The sequence below is a fragment of the Pterocles gutturalis genome, unplaced genomic scaffold (assembly GCF_000699245.1).
Source record: "Pterocles gutturalis isolate BGI_N339 unplaced genomic scaffold, ASM69924v1 scaffold20435, whole genome shotgun sequence".
NCBI classification, from domain to species: domain Eukaryota; kingdom Metazoa; phylum Chordata; class Aves; order Pterocliformes; family Pteroclidae; genus Pterocles; species Pterocles gutturalis.
The window spans coordinates 1-14,058 of NW_010141298.1; the positions used below are offsets into that span (position 1 = coordinate 1).

At 36.3% G+C, this 14,058-nt stretch overlaps 1 protein-coding gene across 1 annotated transcript; it reads right to left on the bottom strand.

The window, feature by feature from the left end:
* Positions 1–5,779: 5,779 nt before the first annotated feature.
* On the bottom strand, positions 5,780–12,630 carry OTUD6B (OTU domain containing 6B). The gene is made up of 6 exons (XM_010083985.1): positions 12,490–12,630; positions 10,498–10,593; positions 8,752–9,064; positions 7,156–7,217; positions 6,363–6,469; positions 5,780–5,864 (listed from the first exon to the last, which is right to left on the bottom strand). The coding sequence occupies exons 1-6, from the start codon at positions 12,628–12,630 to the stop codon at positions 5,780–5,782; spliced, it is 804 nt and encodes a 267-aa protein (XP_010082287.1).
* Positions 12,631–14,058: the final 1,428 nt, after the last annotated feature.

Genomic DNA, 14,058 nt, shown 5'->3' on the forward strand with positions numbered 1-14,058 from the left:
ATAAAAATATATTTAAAATATAATTTGAGGTAGGTACTTGGTATAGTAACGGGTTATGTGTTCCCAGGCTTCTATATTTCAAAAGCAAAGGTTGGTGAGATGTACTATATGCAAAGTTAGAAGTGAAGTTGTTTCTATCATTTTTATGCCTCTTCAATTAAGATTTACTGACAGTTTTATTATTGACAACATGTAATTAATTTGTAGAGTGCTCTGACAAATAATTTGCCAACTTTCATTCAAAAAACTGGAAGCAAGAAGTGTTTCACTTCTGAGTCAGTATACTATTAAAACTGCTCTGTGATTTGCACTGAAACACTTACAGATAATTAAAGCACACCTAAAATCTGTCAAGTAGAAGACCTTTTTATGTGTTAATCTCAGATACTCCGATCATCTCTTGGGTCTTAAACAGGTTGAGTTTGACAATTTTTAGCTCTCCAGTAAACTGCCACTCAAGCGGCAAGATTAATCTAGTAGAGCAAATGAGGATTAGCTGTCTTGATTAAAATATGAGAACTATTTATTAGAAGCATAAGCCTACTACATTCTCCTAAATTTTTGCAAGGGAAGGTGAACTTTCATTTAACATACTGAGTGGAGCATCTGTCTTTATTTCTTTATCCTTAAATTGCTTTTGAATTTGTAAAACAGTTGATGTAAACTGAAGCAGCAAATCTGCTTAGTTATTACCTGTTGCAAACTTTTATTTTGAAATAAAGGGAGGACCTTAAGTTAAGGAAATTACTGTAAGAATAAGGCACTGCTTTAGAAACAACCCATCTGTACCATTTTGAAGACAAGTAATGAGACAATTCAAACATTCTATTTGCTATAACTAACACCATTCAAACCCAGCTATTGAAAAAAATTCTTCAATAACACAAAGCATTTTAGGAAACTTCAGATTATCTTTTTTATTAGTGTACTTGTGTGCTATTTTTTCTGATTATATTCTCTCACCTGATTAGTAGGAATGGATCCATGAATAGCACAGAGACGTGTAGACAATGGGATGGAAGTTCATTCTAAAGGTGCATTTTGCATCATTTTTAATGTACTCTTGTCAGAGTTACAATTTTTTTTTTTAAACCTATTGGTGTAAATGGAATCAAAGATGATGTGTCAGTCAGTGCTTTGTAAAAGTTTGGAATATCAGCAGGGTAATCTTCAGCAGGTAACCACTTTTTGTCACTTTTAAGTACCCCCAATTAGCAACAGCTTTCCCTCTTCTGCTTTTGGCTTTTTGTGCTCCAACATTCTGCATATAGCTAAGAGAAAAATGGTTCTTTACTTGATATGCCCTCCCTCGTGCCCAACTCAATGGAGCCTTTTTAGGATTTAACCACAAACTATTGCCCATTTATGACTCTGAAGTTTTATTCATATTTTGAGTTTTACAGGATACATATATATATATATGGGGAAGAACTATTAATTTAAAATACATCCTTATCTGCCTTAAAAGAGTATTCAAATAACATCCAGAATGCGATTATTAAAGTGCATTTTCATGACTTATACAATCATTTCCAAAAAAGATACATTGCTCAAATATTTTCATAAGACAACATTGTTCTTCAAAAGGAAAAAAAAAAAAAAAGCTTGAAAAAATAAAACAGCATTACTCACATCTGGAAGGTCTTCAAGTTTGTTTCTGGACAAAGCATCTTCAGATTTTATGTATCTCATCTCTTCAGATATCATGACAAAATATTTACAGGACTGATGAAGTTCAGGGACCCTTTAAAGAAAATGTAGCTCCCTAGGAGTATTTTTCATCTTGTTACTATTTAACCTTATGCACTCCAATTTTTCTAGTTTGCTAAGAGGATAAAGCTTTTCGATCAACACCTTTGATATATTTATTTAATCTGGAACATAAAGATTATACCACTGTATTCGGAATTTTAATGATTTTTTGTGTGTGTGAACAATTCATTTTATGACATACCTGTTTATGGCATACGAAGGCAATTGCTAAGCGTATTAGCTGTATTCAAAAGTATGTATACCATATGCCTCTTGTGATTAAGCATAACACATCTGCTGTTTTTATTAGTCTCTCAAAACAAAGAAACTGGTAGGTTAGTGTTCTTACTGGAGCCAAGAAAAGCCAAGAAAATGCCTTCCATATTTCAGATTCTCTTTTTAAGTCTGCTCAGCTACTTACACAGACTAATTAATCAACACGTGCTGCTTGTCATTCATAAATACAACCCAGGAGATCAGCTAGGAAATTGAGGAGGGCAGGTTGTGTCTTAAGGACTAAAAATAAAAAGTTGTCGCACTTCAACAGTCTGTGAAAGTTGATGGCCTGAAGCATTGTCATGTAGACTACCCAGGCAATGCAGATGGGACATTCCGACATTCACTCTCACCGCAGCCTTCAGTGTATCTCTGAGGCAGTCAGCATTCACTCCTTTGGCATGAAGGCTGGTGCACCTCTGAAGATGCCACTTCTCCAGCACACCTCTGCAGTATTGTCTGGTCAGGACTTCTCGGAACATACACCACGACGTGTCTGAACTGCAAGCTCCCACATCATCTACGAAAGAAACGCTGCCTACCCAACTGTCACATCAGTGAATTCATAAGCTGTAAAGTGATGGGTGCTGGTAGAGGAGGAAGAATGGAGAGCTGGACAAAGCCCATAGCCCCCGTACCAACCACAGGAGGCAGTGCCTCTACTCCCTCTGCCACCAGTGTATTTAGCTACAATAATTCTCACTTTTGTAATTCATAACAACATTACACTCGAGCATAGCACAGCAGAGGGGTCCATCCTCCCACAGCATCAGGTCTGTGCAGACACACAGCTGCCTGCACCTCTTCCTCCTTGAGACAGAGCAGGAGCAGAGGCGATGCGCCCTGCACAGACCCCCAACTGCAGCCTCGGTTTTGTCCTGGGACCTGTCACAGCTGCTGTTGAACTGCCTGTTAAGGATGGGAAGGACCGAGCATGGACAAGAGCCAGAAGCGCCTCCAGGGACAACTTCGCCCTGAGGCAAGTGGTTGTGGAACAAATTCCCCTCTTCACCGTGTTTCAGTTTGGGTGCAAGATTTCAATGGAAGTAAACGTAACAGGTAGTGAGACTGGTACCGATGTGCACAACAAACACCACCGCTTCACTGCGTTTTATTTCTTTCTTCAAAAAAAATAATCCTTAAAGTCACAGAATATTTAAATAATTTATATCAGGCCGGCGCTCCCTCCTGCTGCCACCCACCTTCATGGGGGAGTTCCTGTCGGAACTCGATCTCAACTAATTCTGCAAAAAAGCTTCCTGGCAGCCCTTTAAAAAAAAAAAAGAGCGGCTGAAGAAACAGATGTCAGCGCACCGCGGGCAGATAAAAGCAGGAAAAGCTGCCTGAATACGTACAAACTCAAAAGAAGTAGTGCTGTTTTGCAAAGAAAATATCATCTGACAAAGCAGATAAATTCTGGGAGAAAACCTCTCCGTTTCACTTGATCATTTTTATGTATGGAGAAGTTCAAGAGTATTTTCAAATGCAGCTTTTCAGAAGAGTTCAGTTTAACCACTAAAATGCTGAGGATAAAATTCATTTAGAAATAATTTTCATTTCATAAAGAGTAAAGCTTTGTCTGCTTGAATAGGAATAGTCAGTCGTTGGAGAATTACATACTACAGTAGGATCCTAAAGTCATAAAAAATAAACGACTAAACTTATGAATACCAGGAATTAAGAAGTTAACAAAATTAAAACTGACCAGAACAAAATTTGCCACAAATAAACCGATTTATTACTTTTTGACAAGTCCCATACAGCATGAGCAAGGATCTTTCACTCACTATATTAAAACATTATTTCGCTTTATACAAATTGTAAACATCTTCAAGAGGACAAACTGTTGGTACAGGCGTTCCAGGATTCTGGCATCTTTTCTCTGTCAGTTAATCAAACATGAATGAAAACCCAATAAACCAAAAACCTTTTTCCACAGGGTATCTATAGAAAGCAGCATGTGCATTTCATATCACACCAATTCTAAGCAACAGAGTACTTCATTATTTTTAGTGACATTCATAGTAGTATTATGAATAGAGACTTTTTCCACACTATTGCATCAGATTTTTGGTTTGAAATTAAAAACCATCATTTTATACAATCAAGGTAGTAAGATAAATTCTACAGTAAACCAGCTGCTATAAATATAGCTATATTTGCTATACTGTATCAGATAAATACGGATGTAAAAACTCCTGATCTAGTTAATACTTCCCTTTCCTCGCAGGCACCAGTCTAAACAAGTCATAATTCAAGTTCTGCTTGTCCAAACCCCCCCTGCTATAATTGTCTGATTTTTTTCCCCTCCCTCTCTCTCAAAGTGCTTTAAATCAGACATAATCTGATCCATAAAGTGAACACTTATCTCCGCCTTCTCAAGTAAGAATAGATTTTTCTTTCTAATTTATAAGTCCCTGGTTAGCTTTGCAGGACTAAAAGATGCAGTGTTAGCTCATAATCCTCAACTCAGGGCTAAGGTGTTTAAACTTGACAGGAACTGCTTTTCTCCAAACCAACTCACCAGAACTAGAACACAGACAATTATCATGTCGTTGACTAAGGCTTTTTAAGAAAAAAAAAAATAAAAAAATCACTTCGATTGTTGAAAAACAACTGCATTACAACTTTGGTTTCAGTATGCTGCTAGTTTTGGAGTCACTTTTATAGTGACTTAAAAATCTACATTTCTAATGTAAAAAATCAAGCTGTATGAAAAAACCCCACCTCTCAGTCTCTGTGCATCATAATGAGCAACAAAAATAAATTTAATTCTTCCGCAGATCACCTTTAAAGTTACTGACAAAACCCAAGGTGGTTGTTTTTACACTTGTCTGCAACCAGCTGTTCTAAGCATGACAAAACATCACACTTCAGATCACGAAATGCTTAGATCAGCAGATCCATAGATCACAGGTTCAGATGAGTTTCACTACCTGAAGTGAGGACATTGAGGAGCTTTTCGTTTGTAAGATTTCTGTATCATCAAAATGCACAGATGAAAGGCTATGAAGGATGAACAGCACAGTTAACGTACATCAGTGTTATCTATAGTCATAAGCAACAACGCATACTAGGAACAGCATCGTGCGTTGCCAACTGCAAAAAAAGTGAAGTGTTGAAGCCTTGGTAAAAATCTCAGGTCAAAGTTTTCAAAATAAAAAGATTGTGTGCTTTTTTTCAGCCAAGCAAGATATTCTACTACCGGATTTGCCTCCAGCTCTTCCCTGCCCACATAAAGAAGAGGATCCCTACTACACTATTAAAGCTAGATCCTGACAGAACTAGAGAAATGCTGTAGAGGATATTCCATCGATCTAAATAAAATCAATTATTTTAAATGCCTTAACTCTTCCACGAGCATCAAAATCTGTCAGAAATAATGTAACAGCAACCTTCAGGTAACCTTAATTCTTCAGCAGAAATGCAGATTAACCAAAACATTTACTGCCTGGTATTTTCACTGTGGCATGGGATGATGCTCTATTAAAAAAAAAATTCTGATCTACACAGCCACCATTTTAGAGAAGATCTTCTAAACATGATTAATACCAACAAGTTCAAAATACTGTTGTGGGGTTTTGGTTTGGTTTTGTTTCACATCAAGAGCTATTTCTGATTTACCGTCAAACCTTGTATGCCTTTTTTCATTCCATTCCATTTAGTTTTACTTTCCAGTCTCTGTGAACTGTCTGAAGCCCAACACATCAAGATGCAACTGTTGTCCATGTGGATTTACAACTTTTGTACACTAGCTGCCGTTTTCTGTAGCAGTGTCTGTTAGAACTTTTACAGAATTGTAATGTTCTCCTAATCCATAGGCATGTCTCATATACCTAAAAAGAAGTTACAGAATTAGTGTTCAGTTTAACTAAAAGTATATATCATGACAAACATTAACAGTGCTGGAAGAGAGTTTAAATTAATTCAAGTTTTAGCACAAAAATATGTACATTAAATAGGAGAGCATTGATAAAGACAGTTTTGAATTCTGGTGACTTCCAGGCACAGATTGACATAAATTTTGAAAAAAAGTTTCCTGCTATTATTATTTCACTATTACTTTGTAATTATCTAACAGATAAAATAACCATGTAGCATTCTATAAAGCAGTGACTGAATCACACTTCAGACTGATTGTCTGCATTTTAAGAACTCTAATTACAATATCTTTAAAATAAGTGTGTCAATCACAAATATAATTTCTGACCTGCAAGGTCATAATTCAAGCAGCGTTTCAACATCAGACACGTAACAGAAAATAATCAAAGCTGAGCCCTCTGCTATAGTCATAAGTGCACTAACTTTAAGAAGAGATAAAACTAAATACTTACACAAGTATTATTGGTTTGCCTGAATATTCCTCACCAACTACAATCGGAGGGGAATCCATTTGCACTACTTCAATAGGTGTTTGCAAAACGTGCGACAAAGCCCTTAGCTTTAAGGCATAAAAACAATTCAATAATAGGATTAAATCGAATGTAGGGAGGAGAGAGGAAGACATGGCATTTAGTTTTGGCAGACGTGTTTGGGCATAACATTTCAAATATTGTTAGAAAATAAACTTTATTAAAATAAGCAAAATTATTTTAACTTTTAAACTTTAATTTAAAACAGGTTGCCTTAAATTAATCATTGTTTTGATGATAACACAAGTAACATTGGGCTAGCTTCAGTAATTTGGTAACTATTCTTTTATAAAACCATAAATAAAACAAACTAAAATAAATACCTATTTTCTGAAGCTCAAATTCTGGTTTACATTCTAAAAATCTAACATTGCTCTGCTACAGTCAGCTTTGCTACCATCTTAAGTCTGCATAATAAAATGCTTTCTCTGCAGAAAGTCTTCCCCAACTTGTACTGCCAGTCTTTCTAATGATATTTAGAACTACTGAATTCATTAACTTGCATGTTGTCAAATGCATCAGAACAGCGGCGCACCATCAGAAAAGCTACTAATTTGGGAAAACAATTTATAACCACAGAAGAAAGTTCTTGATAAACTATTACTATATTCCCTTATGTCTTCATGTATTTTTTTCTTAAGAAGACCTTTTTTGAGGGTATTATATTCAGCCCATTCAGAATTTCACTAATAAAAATTATCAATACAACACTTACTTCCAGCTGACCACCCCACGCAGCTGTATTCACTATATCATCACAGTATTTTTCAAATTCCTCTGTGGGGAAAGAAAAGACAATTTTTAGTACTTCTCTTATTTGAACACAAGCAACTGAAGAAAAAGACTGATTGGACAATGAAGAAGTAGAACCTGAGAAGTCCAAACACATTATAGAGGAAAATATGTATGTTCACCAAAGAGAAGGAAAGGAAAAGAAAAACACCAGAGGCCAAAAAAAACCCCCATAACTGTTTTAGAAAGAAAAATTAAGACTGAAGACAGGAATAAAAACCAAGTATGGAAACAGAAATAAGTACAGGTTTCTATTATAAACTTTTTTTCAGAGAACTGTTAACAACAGGCATGAAATTGCATAGTTCTTCCTGTTAAGTGTCAGAGGGTGTTGGTTTGAGACTCTAAAAAAGAATGTGATAGCAAGGAGTATGCTAAATTCTTATATTAGCTGGGTGTCAAGTATTCTTTAAAGTCTTGTAAGTGTATCTGCTTCAACCGTGTGTTTTTTTTATTTCCAAATTAGCTGCCTTGTTTTTAACCTCTGAAGTATTTATTACCAATAGTTCCTTTGTTAATAGCTAAAAAAACCTTTTGCAGATAATGTTCTACAGAAACCAAGCTTTCAAAGTTATAAGTTACAGCCCTTCAGGCTTCTAAACCCTATGAATAGATTCTGATAAAGAAAGAACGAACCGATTTTCTGAAGAATGCTCAGAATTGTTTTTCATATATTCCCCTTACAACAGACTTAAGAAAACCGTAGCTCCCTCCTGGTCTGCAGAACTTCATTCAGTCTTCTCTTGGGACACATTTATCCTGTGACAATTATCTCTGTCAACATGTGAAAGATATCTCCTACTTCACAACAGCCCCCAGTCACCAAATGAGATCCACAGCAATAACTATTAAATGAATGTAGCACTGAGTTAAAAAAATGCGTAAAGTCATTTTCATGGTGCCCCAGACACACAGCAAGAAATTAATAAACCATGTACTACTCAAATAAGAAGTATATAAATCCTGTTTAACTGCATTTATGCAGCCTACACCATTGCTCCACGCTAAATGCCTTTATATTTTTTAGTTTAGTCTGTTTGTAAGGGCTCCAAAATGCCTAACAAACAGTGAAAATTAAGGGCAGAATAAGAAAAAGCATCAGTGCAAACTATTATAAAACAGATTTGTTTGAATGTCACCCTCATTTTTAACAGCTTTCTTACATAAATTGAAAACATCAATATAAAAAAATGACAAAAAAATCATCCCTAACATGATAGACAAGCTGTTTAGAATACAATTTAAATTACATCCCAGAACAAGATTACTGTCTTGTAACTAGCAAATTCTGATTTTTTTTTAATGGGGAATAATGTTTGCTACATTACTTTAAAGAAAAAAAGACAAATTACAAAGATTCAGGTGTACCAAGTTTCATAGAACACAGTTGAACCAACAAAGTAACACAGTTCAGGAACAAACACCATAGTGGGTCAGTCCCAATTCAGCTGTAACTGAGACTGGTATTATGAGAAATAGTTCTAACAGTTCTTAAAATCCCTTACGCCACAAGTCTTACCTCTGCTATACATGTCTCCAGTACTAGGGTTTGTAAGAAACGGCAGGAAGTCATCAAAATGACTTTGCATATACTTGGCTGTTTGGTTCCTCAGAGTTGCAACAGTCCAGGAATTCTGGCGATCCTTGAGCTGATCTTCAATAGCTCTGTACATACAATGGCCATCTGAAGGGATCTGTTTAATCTCCAAGTGCCTTGCTGCCAATAGGGAGGCAAGTTTCTGACCTTCGAGATGTCTAGCACCTGTCAAATTTTCTATCTCAGCTTCAGCTATCCTTTCTTCTCTTTCTTTCTCCAAGGCAGCTTTTTTTTCCTTAGATTAAAAAAACACGTAAAAATTACACCAAATGTTAAAATTTAGCAGATGCTTGTACAGTTCTTGGCTTAGTGCTTGCTTCTAACTCTTCAAACATTTTCTCAATGCATTCACATCTGTGAAATGTTCTCCTAAATCAGTACTACCAAATCTTAGAGACCTCCTAAACCCACACTTTAGCAAATAGTAAGTGACCAATATATCCTAACCATCACACCCAAAATTATGTGACAGGAGAAGTCTTAATTATATCAACCTGCAAAATAACACTTTATAACATCCATATACAGGCTACTAATAGTAGTAATTTCTTCAAGATCACCTGTTTCACCACATTAGCAAACAACTCAAGTATGAGAATTCTAATTAAACAACAGAAAATATTGCTCTTTCGTAATGAGAGTGAGATCTACCACTTACGCATATGACTGCATAATGGAGCTCATGTCATGAAACTGAAACTCCCTCAGGCTAGGTACTATACATCATAAGAGACTGCTCCTAACCTAAAGGATGGATAAGAATGCATACAGAGAATTCTAGATGGGATGTAACAATACATAACATAAAAATGACTTTTATAGAATGCTTTATAAGTTTACACATAAGCTAACAAGGGAATAAGAGTCAAAGAAAACAAGCACATAAAACAGGAAGCAGGACAGAGAATGATCTTTTCACTGTTAGACTTAAAATTCACCACAAATCAAGACCAGACTGGTTTAGGTGACCACAATACAGGAAAATTAGACTACAGAGTTCTGAGTTTGCCTAGACATGGCATGATGAATTAAGAACATCCTTTTATCATGTTTGTTACAAGGCAGCTCTTCAGTAGTGATCACGTAACAGTGGATGGCCTCTGCAATAAAGCAGTGCTCCTCTGGCCCTGAACCAACATTAACGCAGGTACAATGAGAATGTTAATCCATCACAATTTAACATCTGAAACTTAACAAGATTTAACCCTAATGGTCTGGATGCCAGGTAGGGTTTCTTAACAACTCAAAAATTTACACGAACTTCAGTATTAATGTTCTTTTGTTAAATGTATAAATTTTGCATATTTTCCACATACTATTTTACATTATTTTAATTCAATTACTTTATTTCTTTATTGATATTTTCAGGGGAATTCTTTTAAAATCATTTGCTTTACATAATTTGTTTTTTCTGGGTCGCTTCTCCTGACCTATTCTGATTCCCAGCTCATGGCTGAGGGTAAAAAAGTACAACTATTTATAAAATGCTTACGTATCTCTAGGTAGCAGCTTTACAGATTTTCAAGGCACTCAGTAGGTACAGCATCAATACTGAATTAGCCAAGTAATGTCCCCTGCAAAATTGTTTAACTTTGGTTATTACAGTTAAGTTTAAGTGAATACAACTTCAATCAAATATTTGTAAAATTTTTAAGTGTTAAGTCATACCCGCCTCTTCTGTGCTTTCGATATTCGAGGATGCTGAATCTGTTGGTCTACTCCTTCAAGGTGTAAATTTGAAACCCCATCAGATATAGAATCTGCCTAAAAAAGAAAAAAAAGATGTTAAATGTTCTTATCAGTATAAATGACAACTCAGATGTGCATGTCCTGAAACAGTTTTAAGTTCTGTTCCTAGGTAATTCCAGGGTATATTTATGAAGTTAAACCACAAAGATCTGTGCACAGCACAGAACCTGTCAAAGCCAAAAGCAAAGCATTTCACAGCCCAAACCAACTGTCATGCAATTTATTACTTTTTCTGTAGGCTCAACAAAGAGACAGTTATGAATGGCACATCTCAAATTTAATCTATATTTTCTCTTACAAGCTTCCACACTGAAGCGTGAACACTGCTTTCTGGCTGAAAGGGAACGTTTTCCTCACCACACCAGCGGACTGAAGTATCCAAACAGCCATTATCAAGTTCTGTGACAATTAAAGCAGGAGAAGGCTCCCCCTTCCGTACCAAAGCATAACCACCAGTTGGAAAAGACAGCATCTCAAGGAAAACGACAAAGCTAACCCCAGAACAGTATGAATGAGAAATCACCCTTGGAAACACGGACATGTTTCAATACGAATAAAAAATGATGAGAATTTAAAGAAACCATACATCTCAAAACAAAATCCTCTCAGGGAAAGCTGTGTCCAGGGCAAGGATTTTAGCTTGAAAGGTCCTCCATAGTAAAGTGTTGACAGCTCATTTAACAAAATAGAACAAACTCTTGAAACTAATCTAAGGTACAGGCAGACAGAAGCATTAGGTTTAATGATTATGCATTCATCATCTGCTTAATTGTCTGATTAAAAACTACTACAAAAGACTGTTATAGGGTCATAATTCTTGCAACTGAAAACTTTTTTTTTCCACAAGGATTCTTAGCAGATGCTTCTCAATCAAGTCTATTTCCCTAAAAGTCATTCAGAAATGTTTTCACACTCATTTTCAAACAAAAGTACATTCTGCTTAACTCTCTGTTAGGTCACTAATCAGAAAACACCTAGTCCAGAAAGCATCAGGCAGACAGGTTTTTGTTTGCTTCTTTACAAAGATTTAAACAGACAAAAGACCCACACTGTTAGGGAAACACTTAAGGAGATGTATGAGCATGGAGCATTAGCATCATTCACAGATAACTGTATGCACCAATTTAGTTTAGGTAGGAGAAAGTATATGAACAAGCCTACTTGCGCAAATGGACCTAAACTCAGGCACGTGATACAGAGTTCTTTTCGGGATATATAGCATTAAGTCTATGGATTGCAAATTCACTATGACAGGAGTTTCTAGCACTCTACTTATTTATTAAGTGCTAAAACATAGGTGAATTTTTGTATGTCACACAAGCATTTAATAGGATCTAGTTTACTCAGGTGGCTCTGTTTCCTGCAGCTAAATTAGAATAATGCTAAGCCTCTGTTAAAAATTAAATGGTTTGCCATCAAATGACAAACTGGAAGCATTTAAGCATGCAGCTATGTTGCCAACATGGCAGAACAGGAGCATCTAAGAATACAATTCTCATCATCACAGAAAGCCTCTTCTTGCAAAAAGGTTAGTTACATTGCTGACAGAACTGCAAGACAAAACACACTGCATCAGTCAAATGCCTCCTGAAGGCCAACAATACACTCGTAGTCTACATAAGATAATTAGAGCGACAATATAACAGGAACTTAAAAAAAATTCAACAATTGAACTACAACGGTAGCCTTAAGTGCAAAGCCAAATACCGCTCAAGAGCAATTAAAAAACCCCACGGGAAGATGCCACTTCTAGCAATGTAACAGCTGAATCTTTCCAAAGACGAAAAGAATTACTAATACTGCGAGGAAAAGGAGAAGTACTTTAACATGTTACTTCATTATAATTTTTAAAAGTTAAAGAAGCCCTAACACGAATTGTATCTGTACTTCAGCTAAAGTTAAGGCACCTACCTTATTCTGCTCAGGTGAAGCTTCCTTCAGCAGCTTTAATTCCTCCTTGTGCTTCTGTTCAAGTTCTGCCTCTAGTTTGGCAACTTCATCAGCCAGCTGTTTTCGTCTCTTTTTATCATTCTTGGGAACAGCATTTTTCATGCCTTGAATTTTTGCTGTTAGAGAAGTAGCATAATAAAACATTACCTCTAAATATAGATACTCCATAGTCACTGCACAAAAGAGAACCGCAAGTCATATAGAAAAAAATTTACAAAATATCAACATGTTTTAACAGTCTAGTTATGAGACTGCCCATTACGATCAACAAATTTTAAAGCAGCTATATTTTTCTTAAAATATGCAAACACTTTATATGAAGAAGAGGAAAAACTTGTGCCAGGTTACCATTATAAATATTTATGAACTTCATCAACGCAGCAAGCCTCAGCCTGTTGCCTTCAAAAAGATTATCTGGGCATTGAAATTTCAAATCCTGACGCAGGAAAGTTGTGTAAGTTTTTAATCACACAAGCAGCAGATTAAAAGTAAAAACAGAGTTTCCCTGTCCTTAAAATAAAGCTTCTAAAAGCAAAATGGGTATTCAAGAAGGACAAAATCCTTCAGCTTGCTTAAATTCTGTAAGTATTTTTAGGCTGTAAGTCAAGGTTCCACTTCTCAAATCACAGAACGGTTTGTTCAGAAAGGATGTCTGGAGGCCATCTAGTTCAACCTCCTGCCCAAAGTGGGGCTGAATTCAAAGCTACATCAGGTTAGGTTAATTCAGATTGATCTGGAATTTATTCAGGTGACTGTGTAAAATCTCCAGGGATGGACATTCTGCAACCTTTCTGGGCAGTTTTTTTCCCAATGTTTAACCATTCTTCTTACGAAAATATTTTCCCTTTTTCCTCCCATGAGGACTGCTCTTTTTACCACTTTCAGCCATTGCCTCTACTGCATTCTCTGCACTTTACTTTGAAGAGTCTGGCTCCATCCATCACACAGTGGAAACTACAACCAGATCCCCTGCAATCTTCCCTTCTCCTCCAGGCTGAGCAAACACAGCTTCCACAGTCTGTGCTCTTACATGAACACTCCCTGCTAGCTCTCATCACTTCTGTATTCGCTGTTTTAGAGTTACAGCATCGACTATTTAACATCCTGCTAGCTATTCATCACCACCTTTACATTTTCCTGCCCTTCACCCCGACTGATACAATTGAGCTGAAGATGATGGAGATGATAACGAAACTTTTCAAGAGGAGGCAGCAAGAACGGTCACATTGGAAGATTTATGTTAAGCATTCAGCCTCACAGATGAATCAGCTGAGTCTAACAGACAGAAAAGCAGTTTTGCTCACAAAAATTAACACAACGGGGGAGAAGGAAATCCAAGACTTAAGCCACATACACGTATACACAAGGACAGTATATGAGGGGTGGCATAGACAAGGATCATCAGCTAGAGGACATGCTGGATTTTTAGAGGCTGAGATGCACCTTATGTTAATTTTTATGAACAAACTGTTTTCCTATCAATCATTGCACTGATCAGGAATGTATTTTTCAAGTAGGAAAATGTGTGCC

Bases quoted from the DNA above. Each gene is read 5' to 3' on its own strand.
- OTUD6B (XM_010083985.1), bottom strand. From the start codon at position 12,630: ATGAAAAATGCTGTTCCCAAGAATGATAAAAAGAGACGAAAACAGCTG. The intron at 7,218-8,751 runs GTAAGACTTGTG...CTTTCCCCACAG, and splicing joins TGGAGACATGTATAGCAGAG to AGGAATTTGAAAAATACTGT. The intron at 6,470-7,155 runs GTAAGTGTTGTA...TATGCCTTAAAG, and splicing joins CGTGGGGTGGTCAGCTGGAA to CTAAGGGCTTTGTCGCACGT.